Here is a 12,478-nt window from a genome sequence, read left to right as displayed (position 1 = left end):
GTCGGAGCTACTGTATGTAGGAGGGCTTCTTTTTGGCTGTGTGAGCGGCGGATGGGGAGAGGAGAAGCTGACGGTTGGCGCACGCTTGGCGCAGGGCATGGCACGGCACGGAGGTGCCCATGAGCCTCAGCTCCACAGGCGGGAAGTACAGGAGATCCCATCCGTCCGTCTGTCTGTCCGGCCGCCGCTTCTGTGTCGTCCACGGGTCGCGTCCTGTTTCTTGGTGTTTTGAGCCCCCGACGTTGTCTTCAAGGCAGCGCTGCCTGGAAGGCGCTAGGGTTAGGCATGGGTTAAGGTTAGGGTTAGGTTAGGGGTAGGATTAGGTGCCTTTAAGTCAACAGTGGCAGCGCTGCCTGGAAGACGACGTTTGGGGCTCTAAACACCATCAAGCTCCAGTCCTGGCTGTGGGGCCCAGTGGGGAGTTTACGCTGCTTTATCACCCATACCTTGTCACACAGATGTACTGGTCATCACAGTGCTACATGTACTGGTTGATAGGAGGTGAACTACTACTACTACTGCTGCTACCGCTACAGCGCTGCTGGGTCTCCATATTCTGGCCTCTTTGGTGCTGTCGTCAGGGTATTAGTGAGGTGGAATTGTCAGACAGATTGAGTGCCGCACATTCACACACTGTCAGTTCAGCGTCGCTCAGTCGTGATCCTCAGCCCCACCCTGTCTCCCTCTCCCTTCCTCTCCCTCTCTCTCCCTCTCTCTCTCCCTCTCCCTCTCTCTCCCTCTCTCTCCCTCTCTCTCCCTCTCCCTCTCCCTCTCTCCCTCTCTCTCTCCCTCCCTCTCTCCGGGTGCCTGGGTTCAGCTGGGCTCAAATCTGTCCTGGATGGTTACATCACCATCAGCGGGCCGGGCTGGGCCGGCTGCCTCTGACCCACTGGCCTCAGCCAGGAGGTAATTGGTGCGGCTCTCGTGTCGCGCCGTGTCGTGTCGAACGCGGCCGGCCCTCCTCTAATTAGTCTGTGGGCTCGCTTTGCCCTTACGAGGACTCGGCACCGTGTCAGCACTTAGCACCAGTCTGCCGCGTCACACACCAACGCTATTAGTGTTGTAAGGGTTTAGCGTATTACCTACAAGGGGCTAATGACTACTATCTAAAGGAGAGGATACTTTATCTTTGACACCATATGATCTTTTAGATTTACTCCAACTACTGGGGATGATTGGAAATTATGTACACCTTATTATTTTTATGACAAATTTTGTCCGTCTGTGATATTTTTAAACATAGGTTTATAGAGTCTTGGAGAATGTGAAGCAGTGGCTATTTGAACTTGGTTCACCACCACAGCCACAAACCACAGTTGCCCTCTTAAGACACTTGGTCTGCGAGGCATTACCCGATCTGTCCAGAAATCTACTTTTATAAGAGGGCTTTAGGGGAGTTTTCCATCTAAGCTCCTTACACTCGCTGGGAAACACCTGCGTTAACAGATTGAAAAATCAGGGATTGGGGAGTGATTTAGTGTGTGGTCACATCGATGAAGGAGAGCTCCCTTGGCTGCCCATGGGAAGCGGTGTGGAAATGATCAGTAGTGGCTAGTTTTCACTGCCTGGCTGGCAGAATAGCATCTATCGCCCAGACACCTCTCACCTCTCACCTTATCAATTACCAGTGCAGTCTTACTGTAAGCTGTTATTGTCAGTGAGCTACTGTATGCTATAGATTCTGTGTCATGTCTTTAGACGCGTACGACCTCTCACTCTCCCAGCGACAGCGCTGCCACTATCAGCAGTAAAGGGCGGACCCAGTCCCTAAGCAGTGTCCAGCAGCTCAATGTCCAGCTCAATGTCCATCCTGTAGCCAAGAAAAGGCTGTGTGAGTGGCGTGTGGGTTGCTCCTGGTTCCCGTGCAGTGTGAGCACGGCTTGGTTCCCGTGCAGTGTGAGCACGGCTTGGTTCCCGTGCAGTGTGAGCACGGCTTGGTTCCCGTGCGGTGTGTGTCGGGCACGGCTTGGTTCCCGTGCGGTGTGCGTGCACGGTTTGTTTGTTTGTTTGTTTGTGGCGCGGCTGGCGCTCCAGTCTCAGTGGCGTGCCGCCGGCGTGGCTTGGCGTGGCTTGGCGCAGGGTGGCGAGGCGAGGCGTGGTCGCTCGGCGGGGCCGACAGACGCGGCGGCCATGTGGCGGAGTGCTCAGGGGGACGGCGCGCTTAAGCCGGGGGAGCCGGCGCTGAGACAGGAGCCCATAAAGCCCCCGCCAGCATGTCTGGCTCGCCCGCCCGCCCGCCCACCCACCCACCCGCCATCACACTCAGCATCTCACTGACTGGACGCCAGAGTGGCCCCACAACAACACAGACCAGTGCAGACCAGCGCAGACAGTGAGAGGGAGAGAGAGAGAGAGAGAGAGAGAGAAAGAGACAGATAGAGAGTGTGAGAGAGAGGGAGAGTGAGAGAGAGAGAGGGACAGAAGTAAAGGGTAAGCGCTTTGTGTTGTGTGTGTTGTTAGAAAAGATGTGAGATGCCGTGTGCAGTTTCTCACAGATGATTTCCAAGTCATCAATATGAGTAATTCTTCGTTTAGTTTTGTTATTGCCGCTGTTATTACTGCTGCTGATTGCCATCAGAGTTGGTATAACCACATTTGTTTTGATTTCCTTAGATACATTAATTCCATTACTTCCATCTGTAATCCTGTTCAAATCATTAAGGAAACATCTCTGCATTTTAGCCACTCACACAATCAAAAATCACGTCTTTTTTCCCCTGAGAAGAGAAACCAGACACACACTTGACAGGCCATAAATAAAAAAAGCTTGATTCATACGTTCATTTGAAACAGACCATCACCTGCCAATGAATGACACATTCGCTCATAACGGCGCTGTCAAGTCCTGAGCCCTTTTTTTAATTCTCTTGAACAGCACTCGTGTTGATGGTGCGCTCCGCTGCGCTGACTGTCCTGCGCTGTGCCGTGCTGTGTTGTTCCATAATTCACAGGACTCTCTTTGTACACATTTCCGTCTCATATCCTTCAGCACTCCTCCTGTTCATACTTGGCCTCATAACGCTGCAAATGAATAAATAATGTGGAAAACAAAGAGGCTGTAATGTGGCTGGCAAGGGAGGTGCCAGCGAGCCCGGCCATGTCTGTTACAGGGGGAAAACTGTGATTAGAAAGTCAAGCAGAGAGCTTCATCTCTCCCTCCCCCTCCTTCCATCCCCCCTCCCTCCCTCCCTCCCTCTCTCTCTTTCTCTCTCTCTCTCTGTCTCATGGTAGTGTTCATCTTGGCTCTCTTCCACAACAGCGCTTTCTCCACTTGTAGCCGTCCCCCACTTTATTAGCCATAGAAAAGCAGCATCATAATTAAAAAGCTCCTAATGATCCATTGAAAGCTGTAAAAAAAGAGAGCGAGTGAGAGGCCACTGGTGGGAGAGAGAGAGAGAGAGAGAGCGAGTGAAAGAAAGCAAGAGAGGAGAAAACAAGAGAGTGTGCAGTTGGCAGGAGAGAGCAGGCGGTTGGGGAGCGCCAGGGGAGAGGTGGGCATACTTTGTGTGGCTTTTGAGGTGATTTGTGTTGCCACGGTGACCTGGGGGGCCTCCAGTGGCCCCCGCTCCTTTCTGCCTGCCCTGCCGCCTCGGGGCCGGCGGGAGTCCAGCGCGCAGCACAGTCCAGCCTCTGGGGCCGCGCCGCGCACACACACACACACACACAGCCAGGGATGAGAGAGAGAGAGAGAGAGAGAGAGAGAGAGAGAGAGAGAGAGAGGGGGCCTCAGCTGTGGAGCGCCACGACGAGAACAGAGAGGCTGCCACCGTGCAGGAACAGAGCGCGGGAGAGGGAGGAGAGGGAGAGGGAGGAGAGGAGAGGGAGAGGGAGGGAGGAGAAGAGAGGGAGGAGAGGAGAGGGAGAGGGGCCTCCAGAGAGAGCAGTGTCCTGCTCTGTCCATCTGTCCTGTCTGCTGGTCCCGCTCCTCACAGTCTGTGGCCGTCGGCCCCTGCAGGAGCACACACAACACAACACATTATCAGGCATGTAGTCGACTCGTCTGTCCACAGCCTCACAACGAAGCAACAGATCTACCCCACCTCAACTAGCTGCTGCCCAACGAAACAACACATCTACCCCACCTCAACCAGCTACTGCCCAACGCAATGTGGAATAGCACCTAGTCGACTCGTCTGTCCACAGCCTCACAACGAAACAACACATCTACCCCACCTCAACTAGCTACTGCCCAACGCAATGTGGAATAGCACCTAGTCGTCTGTCCACAGCCTCACAACCAAACAACAGATCTACCCCACCTCAACTAGCTACTGCCCAATGCAATGTGGAAGAGCACTGATAGAACAATTACCTGCTACTTCAGTAACAGGCAGTTGTATTGTGTCAAATAAGTGGTAGTTTAATACACCTGTAACAACAGTATTACTGTACGTGCGTATGTGTCAATGCACATGCATTTAATGAAAGATTTAATGATTGACCATTTGATTGAAACACTGGAAGCCTGCAATTCCATGTCACATAAGTGTGTGCTGTTCTGCGTCTAGCTGAGTGTGTGTCTGGTGTCTGTGCGCTACGAGAGAGAGAGAGCGAGAGAGAGAGTGCGAGAGAGAGAGAGAGAGCGAGCGAGAGAGAGAGCGAGAGAGAGAGTGAGCGAGCAAGAGAGAGAGAGAGATAGCAAGAGAGAGAGAGAGAGAGGGAGAGAGAGAGAGAGAGCGAGAGGGAGAGCGAGAGAGAGAGCGAGAGCGGGTCGCCCACGGCCGCTCCCTGTGCCTGGCGCTCGCTCTGCGGGCCACAGCGCCATGTGCTACCTCAGACACCACCATACGGCACTCTGTCACAGCCCCTGCCAGCCCCTGCCAGCCAACATGCAGATCTGATGGAGGAGCAGGTGTCTGCGGCAGAGAGGAGGGAGAGAGAGGGGGAGAGAGAGGGAGAGCACAGGGCCAGGTTCAAATGAGAGAGAGAGAGAGAGAGAGAGAGAAGAGAAAGAGAGAGAGAGGGATGAAGAGAAAAGTAAAGTGGAACGCACGGCAAAGACGCAGTCGAAATGTTCCCAATCATAAAGTAAAACAGTGACAAATGGACTTTCATGAAGCTGCATTAAGTCAAAAAGCCATCAGGTAGAGAAGTGGCCTTGCTGCCGTGGCACATTCACTAAGGTTTTTTACTTTGGGAGTGTGTGTGTGTGTGTGTGTGTGTGTGTGTGTGTGTGGGAGGTGGTTGTTGTGTGAGGCAGAGGCCAGTAAGGGGACTTGGCAGGCCTCATTGCTCTCAGTGCCCTGTCATATGAGCTCTGAGTTGGTCTTTTGTGAGAAAAATAGCAGTTGCTAGCGTGCCGAGTTGGTGATTTGGAGGGGCGATAAGCTGCCTCTAATGGTAGGGTAGAATAATTCTCCTTTAAGTAGGTGGGCGACTCCAGCCTCTTTCCATAAACCTTTGTGTGTATGTGTGTGATTCTGTGTGCGTTTCTGTGTGTGTGTGTGTGTGTGTGTGTGTGTGTGTGTGTGTGAGTGCGTGCGTGCGTGCGCAAGGTTGTGTGCCTGTGTCTTTGTCTTTCATGCTCGTCTTGTCCCTTTTTGGTTTCTTTGGTTTCTCCTGCAGTGATTACAGTGTGTATGAACCTGCGGTAGAGAGCAGCGCTGGATTACGGTGGACGTCCGTAGCTCTGCTACCGCTCTACCTCCGCTCCCGCCGCCGCTGCTGTTTTTGTTCACTCCAGATTCCTGGGTGACTAATGGAGTGTGTTCCCCCGAGCGGGAGAGCGAGGGTGTTAAAAGGGTCGGCTGCGTGCCGGCGCGGCTCCGGCTGGGGCTCGCTCGCGCGGCGTCTGGTTGCGTTTTGACGCGTTTGCGTTCAGACTGTAATAAGGGCAGCGCGGAGAGGAGAGGAGGAGGAGGAGGAGGAGGAGGAGAGGAGAGGAGCCGAGCGCTCCTCCTATTAGTCATTAGCAGCAGATCGATGGGCCAGAGGAGGAGCACGGCCAGACGTCTGTCTCTCCGCACCAGACACCGCGTCCGAGGACAGGCCCCCCCTCTCTCTCTCTCTTCCTCCTCCTGTCCCTCTCTTTCTTTATTCTCTCTCTCTCTCTCTCTTCCTCCCCCTCTCTCCCTCTCTCTCTCTGTCTCTTCTCCCGTGGCTGTGCTCTGGGTGTGTGTCTGTCTGTAGTGCTGCAGTCATTAGGGTGAATGGAGAGTCTGAGCAGCAGACTCACTGTCTCACTGGCAGAGATGGGGAGAGATGGGGAGAGGGAGAGAGGGAGAGAGAGGGAGAGAGGGAGATGGGGAGAGAGGGAGAGAGAGGGAGAGGGGGAGAGCAGCGCTGCTCATGTCCTTGTTTCCATAGAGAGTGATGATCTAGAAAGGGAGCTATTGTTCCTGAGAGCTGTTTGTGCCGCGTGTAAGGGACTCGCCAAATCAGCCTGTGATGCCGCGGAGAGATGAGGGGTAGTACTGCGCCACGGAAGACGCCAGGTGCTTTTGTCGCTGCAGTGTATGTGGCACCCCATCCCTCTATCTCTCTCTCTCTCTCTCTGTCTCTCTGTGTCTCTTTCTCTCTCCCTCTCTCTCTCTGTCTCTCTCTCTTGCTCTCTCTCTGTCTGTCAGTCTCTATCTCTCTCTCTCTCTCTCTCTCTCTGTCTGTCTCTCTCTCCCTCTCTGTGACACACACGCACAGACACACACACTGCCTCTCCCCCTCCCTCCCTGTCTGCCTCTCATCTGTGAGGGAAAGCAGACATTTCTCAGTGTTCTCCTTCAGTTCATTGACCCCATTAGCCGTCTGTTTTTCCTCCCTGTTCCTCCTCTCGCTCCTCGCCGCTCGCCGTATTCTCGCTGGTAGCTCGGGGGACCCGCGCAACAGCGCTCGCGGCCGACAGGAGGGGACTGGCGTGACCGATAGCCCCGCACGGACACGATAAAGACGTGCAGGACACGGAGAGCAGCTCACCTGGACTGGACTGGTCACCCTGCGTGGCCGCGTCCAGGTGAGAGGGGGTGCGGCGGGCGGAAAGGCCCTGCCAAGTGCCAAGTGCCAGCGTTGCAGAGGACAGATCCGGTGGCCACGTACATCAGAGGAGTGATTCACCACACTCGGCACCGATGCCATCTTCCCTCTCAACTCCCCCTCCCCATCCACTCCACTCAGCTCCACTCCCCTCCCCGCCAGCTCGCCACTCTCTTTTGTCCGTTTCATCTCCCTTCCCTCGTCTACACACACACACACACACACACACGCACACACACACACACACACACACACACACGCACACTCTCCACAGGTAAGAGAGGCTTTTGTTGTTGGCTCGGCGCTCAGTGTGCGCTGCAGATGAGACGCATGTGTACCTGTGAGCAGCAGCAGCGCTGCTGCTAGTCTGGTGGCCTCTTCACTCAACAGCAGGGGCGGGCTGCCCCCCTGTGGCCGTAGGCGGAACTGCGCGCCGCTGCAGAATTTAGGCCGGTGAGACAGAGCGAGCTGAGACAGACACGTCGGCGGACCGAGGGCTTTGTGGATGTGGTTGTGGCGGTGGTTGTTGTTTTGTCATTTGTGTTGGCATGGCTTTTCTCATGCATCCTGCTTATCATGAGTGACACGACTGTAGCAAGTCTACACCCCGGGGAACGGCACATCGGAGGGGGATCATCTGTGATTATGCTGTGCTCTCTGTGTATCCCCAAAAGCCAGACCGAATACTGATTTACACCTCAATCCTCTCCCTCTCCCCCCCTCTCTCCCTCCCTCCCTCTCTCCCTCTCTCCTTCTCTCTGCAGCGCTGTTGTCGTCCTGGTGCGAGGAGCTTGGGCGCCTGCTGCTGCTGCGGCACCAGAAGAACAGGCAGAGCGAGCCCCAGGGCAAAGGGCCCATGCAGCCGCCCATCAACTCCATGAAGCCGCCCCTGTCGCACAGGTCAGTCCCTCCGCACCCCACACACCGCCACACACACACACACACACACACTCCACCCTTGACCCCACACACTGCCTCACACACACTCTACCCTTGACCCCACACACTGCCTCACACACACTCCACCCCTACCCCCACACACAGCCTCACACACCACCTCACACACACTCCACCCCAGACCCACACACACACACACTCCACCCCTGGCCACTCCAACACTCTCCTGACTGTAACTGGAACTCAACTGTACACAAGTCCGCTCCCACTGTACCTCTAGCCCTGTTAGTCTTGCTGGCCTGATAACCTGAATAAAGGCTTTTCCATTCAACCCCACCATGTTCACTGTGCCAGTATAAAACACAAGCTCCAGGTCTGACCTGCTAAAGCTCCCCTGAGATCGAGATCTCTTCCCCGGGGCTCCCTGGAGCCCTGTGCTGGTAAGCCTGGCGGCAGTGAATCGATGCCGGGGGGTAGATCAGAGTCTGCGCTGTTGTTTTCACTCTGATTGGTTGCGTCTGGTGGTCTCCTCTAAGGAGCCTCCGCTGCCTGTCTGCTGAATAACTAACTGATGAGGGGTCAGTCTGGCCGTCGGTGAATCAGTCTCGTTTGTTCTCTTCTAGTGATGGCTCCTTCCCTTATGATTCTGTTCCCTGGCAACAAAACGCCAACCAAGCCCCTGGGTCTTTGTCTGTAGTGACCACCGTGTGGGGTGTGACCAATACATCTCAAAGTCAGGTAAGGCACACACAGCGACCGTGAATAGAAAATAAATTGTATATGCTTTTAAAAGTTGCTTTAGAAGAACTATTTACCTATTTCCTGAAAAGACCTTTTAAAAAAGCCTAAAGCAATATGCTTCAATAAGTTTTGTGTGTTTACATTTGCGTTAAGTTATTTTATTCAAGTCTGTCAACTTTTTAAATGATATGTTATACAGTATATATATATATATTCAAATGGACCTTCACCTTTGTAAACAGGTCTTGGGCAACCCAATGGCAAACGCTAACAACCCCATGAACTCTGGAGGGAATAGCATAGGCTCAGGCATGGGCGCTAACAACCCAGGCATGAACGCACAGTTCCCTGGGCAGCAGCAGCAGTTCCCAGCCAAAGGGGGCAACAACCAGGCCTACATGCAGCAGGGCATGTACGGGGGGCGACCGGGACACCCGGGACACCCGGGCGGAGGGGGCTTCAGTGGGAGGTGAGTGACCAGTCCACCCCGGGCAGTGATGACAAGGAGGCCAGTGAATACTGTATGCACCAGACAGGTGTAGAGGTAGAAGATGATCCCTGTAGTATTCTATGCTAGATTATGTATAGTCCGGCAGCCAAATGCCATCATTTAGGTGAACCTGTTTTTTTGCAGAATCTAGTAGACTAGGGGTACCTCTTCAAGATTTAGGAGGGTGCTATCCTTAAGGGTGATATCCCTTGGGCAATTTCGTATATTAAGCCTTTCTTGTCCAATGTGTTGAGTATAAGGCGGATATACTACAGGTATACTAGGAGTTCGGTGTGGTCACATCATACACAGTTGAAGGTTAGATGTGTTGCTGGTTGAGAGGGAGAGTGTGTGTTGGTGGTGAGGCTTGTGTCATGTGTGTGTTGCTGTATAGAGAGGGAGAGTGTGTGTTGCTGGTGAGGCTTGTGTCATGTGACGTGTGTGTTGCTGGTTGAGAGGGAGAGTGTGTGTTGGTGGTGAGGCTTGTGTCATGTGTGTGTTGCTGTATAGAGAGGGAGAGTGTGTGTTGCTGGTGAGGCTTGTGTCATGTGACGTGTGTGTTGCTGGTTGAGAGGGAGAGTGTGTGTTGCTGGTGAGGTTTGTGTCATGTGTGTGTTGCTGGTTGAGAGGGAGAGTGTGTGTTGCTGGTGAGGCTTGTGACATGTGTGTGTTGCTGGTGTTGAGTGAGCTGGAACATATGCCCTGTGTGCTGTGTAGTTACCCAGGTGGTCCCAATGCTCCCGGTGGGATCGGCATGGCCCCGCCCACCCAGCCAGCTGCTGCTGCCGCCGCCGCCGCTGTCGCCGCCGCCGCCGCCACGGCAACCGCCACAGCAACCGCTACCGTGGCCCTGCAGGAGACGCAGAACAAGGACATGAACCAGTACGGACAGGTACGAGCCACACACACACATGGGACACTGTTACACTGCACTACACACATGAACCACTACAGACAGGTACGAGCCAATCACACGGAGCACTGTTACACTACACTACACTACACACAAGGACATGAACCAGTACGGCCAGGCGGATGTTTGGCAGATGATTTTTATGTGGTATGGGTACGCAAGCCGAGTTAAAACGCAGGTGGTGGTACGCGGGGGAAAAAGTTTGGGAACCGCTGATCTAGAAGACACATGCCCTGTGTTACTGTACGTGTGGCTAATAGCCCCTTGCTCTGCTCTGCTCTGCTCTGCTCTGCTCTGCTCTGCGCTGCAGATGTGCTCGTCCTTCCAGATGGGCCCCACGCAGGGCTACAGCAACCAGTTCATCAGCCAGCAGGGCCCCCGAGGACCCCCGTCCATCGCGGGGGGCATGAACCCGGCGGGCATCAACGCGGGCATCAACAACGCCAACATGAGCGGGGCCCCCATGGGCATGAACCAGCCCCGAGCGCCTGGCATGGCGCCCTTCGGCGGCCACGGCCAGAGGATGCCTCAGCAGGGCTACCCGGGCCCCCGGACGCCCACCATGCCCATGCAGGCCATGAAGAGGCCCTACCCAGGGGAGGTACGTGGGGCTGGGGGACTGGGGAGCAGGGGAGCTGGGGAACTGGGGAACTGGGGAACTGGGGGATAGATGGATAGATATACTTTAATCATCCCAAAGGGAAATTCTGTTGTTTCAGCAGCCTTAAAAACACATAAACAATCACATAACACATATAAGACAAAATAGACATGATTTTCACCCACAAGACATAGCCAGAAGTAGTTGTCAAAGGCATAATGACCCTCCAAGTCTGATAAAAGAATGGCCTAGAGAAAACTGGGGAGCAGGGGAACAGGGTGGCAGGGTGGCAGTGGACAGGGGACACCCAGGCCCAGCTGTAGTGCTCCCTCTGGGCCATGGCTGGCTGGAGCTCCTGGTGTGGGGATTAGGCTGCCCTGGAGCTTCGGTGTCCTCCCCTGAGGCTGCCTCTCTCAGAGCCCTATTACTCCAACATGTGCAGTAATGTCCCGCATACTGTATAAGCCGCATTGTGTATAAGCAAGACAGTGTTTTATACAAGCTAAAAGAAACACAACCATATCAACACCATATTAACTGCCCCCCTTTATTAACCTCATAGCTGAAGAAATGTTGCAAAATCAATGTATAAGCCGCGGCTAATAGTCTGGAAATTACGGTAATCCTTCAATTCTTTTGACACGCTTGTCCTCTCTCTGTTCGCCCACCAGCCAAACTACGGAGGTCAGCAGTTTGGACCAAACGGCCAGTTCCCCAATCAGCAGGGCCAGTACTCCAATCCCAACGCCGCCAGGGCCCTGCCCTCGCCCAACTACCCCGGGCAGAGGATGCCCGTCCAGCAGGGCGCTGGCCAGTACCCCCCGGGCGGAGTGGCCATGAGCCAGTACTACAAGGTGAGCCAGACGCATGACATCATGCTATTCTTTAGGTGAAGGCTGCATGATGACCGGGAGTCTGCTGGATGCTTAGCGTGTTGCATAGCGGTAGATAAAACAGAGTGGCGACACTCCCATAGACCTCCATAGGAAAAAATGGCAGCGCTTTTCCAGGCTACATCTGTTTTATGGGTGTTTTGGAACCATTAACAGCCAATCTGTTAGTCAGTAGTCAATGAGTTAATTGATTACACCCTCCAGCATCCAGGAGTGCATCCAACCCTCCTGCGATTCAGCCATTCAGCGCAGGTTTTTTGGAACTGTTGATCGTGTGGCGGCGACATCAAAGAGTGTCGCAGCTCTCTCTTTCTATGGCTCTTAACATTTCTTCTCTCTTCTATGGCTCTCTTTCAGCAAGAGCAATTTAATGGGCAGAACAACAACTTCCCCGGTGGTGGATACTCCTACAACCAAGGCAATGGGGTATGTAGCCGGTCATACTCCAATAGATGAAGTGGATAAAAGGACAATTTGTGGCCCATCTTTATTTGACTTGCAAAATATATTTAATTAATTTAAAAAGAGTCCTCCTTATATATTTAATTTATATAAAAAGAGGCCTCCTTAGACATCAACTTCACAGGGAGATAAAGTTGTATTATGTAGATCAGTGAAAGTTTTTGACGGTTGGTTTGTTTACTGACTTGTTTACTGACTTTGTTTGTTTTTCTAGCCTCCACGACCGGTGGGCAACTACCCCCACTCTCCAGTCCCTGGGAACCCCACCCCTCCCATGACCCCGGGCAGCACCATCCCCCCCTACCTGTCCCCCGGCCAGGACGTCAAGCCGCCATTTCCTCCAGACATGAAACCAAACGTCACGCTCCTGCCCCCACACCCAAGTGAGTCTCTCTCGGATGACTCACACCTCGGCCACACTGGACTTGTTTCTTTAAGAGGGTTCCCGTAGCCTGAAGTCTTTAAGAGCCTATTCATGGGTTTCATCAGGTCCTTTTCCACATGTGTGTTAATCA

At 53.8% G+C, this 12,478-nt stretch overlaps 1 protein-coding gene across 6 annotated transcripts in view; it reads left to right on the top strand.

Moving 5' to 3' along the window:
* zmiz1a (zinc finger, MIZ-type containing 1a) overlaps window positions 1-12,478 on the top strand; it is a 120,077-nt gene that overhangs the window by 98,744 nt on the left and 8,855 nt on the right. For all 6 annotated transcript variants that reach the window (XM_062520054.1, XM_062520056.1, XM_062520057.1 and 3 more), the window contains 8 exons: window positions 7,731-7,866; window positions 8,487-8,601; window positions 8,847-9,073; window positions 9,812-9,986; window positions 10,318-10,608; window positions 11,280-11,462; window positions 11,859-11,927; window positions 12,178-12,346. In XM_062520054.1, coding sequence (XP_062376038.1) covers window positions 7,731-7,866; window positions 8,487-8,601; window positions 8,847-9,073; window positions 9,812-9,986; window positions 10,318-10,608; window positions 11,280-11,462; window positions 11,859-11,927; window positions 12,178-12,346 — 1,365 coding nt within the window. The remainder of the gene's footprint in view (window positions 1-7,730; window positions 7,867-8,486; window positions 8,602-8,846; window positions 9,074-9,811; window positions 9,987-10,317; window positions 10,609-11,279; window positions 11,463-11,858; window positions 11,928-12,177; window positions 12,347-12,478) is intronic.

This window comes from Sardina pilchardus, chromosome 18, assembly GCF_963854185.1.
Source record: "Sardina pilchardus chromosome 18, fSarPil1.1, whole genome shotgun sequence".
In the NCBI taxonomy this organism is placed as follows: Eukaryota; Metazoa; Chordata; class Actinopteri; order Clupeiformes; family Clupeidae; genus Sardina; species Sardina pilchardus.
This window is presented reverse-complemented; position numbering and strand designations above follow the sequence as displayed.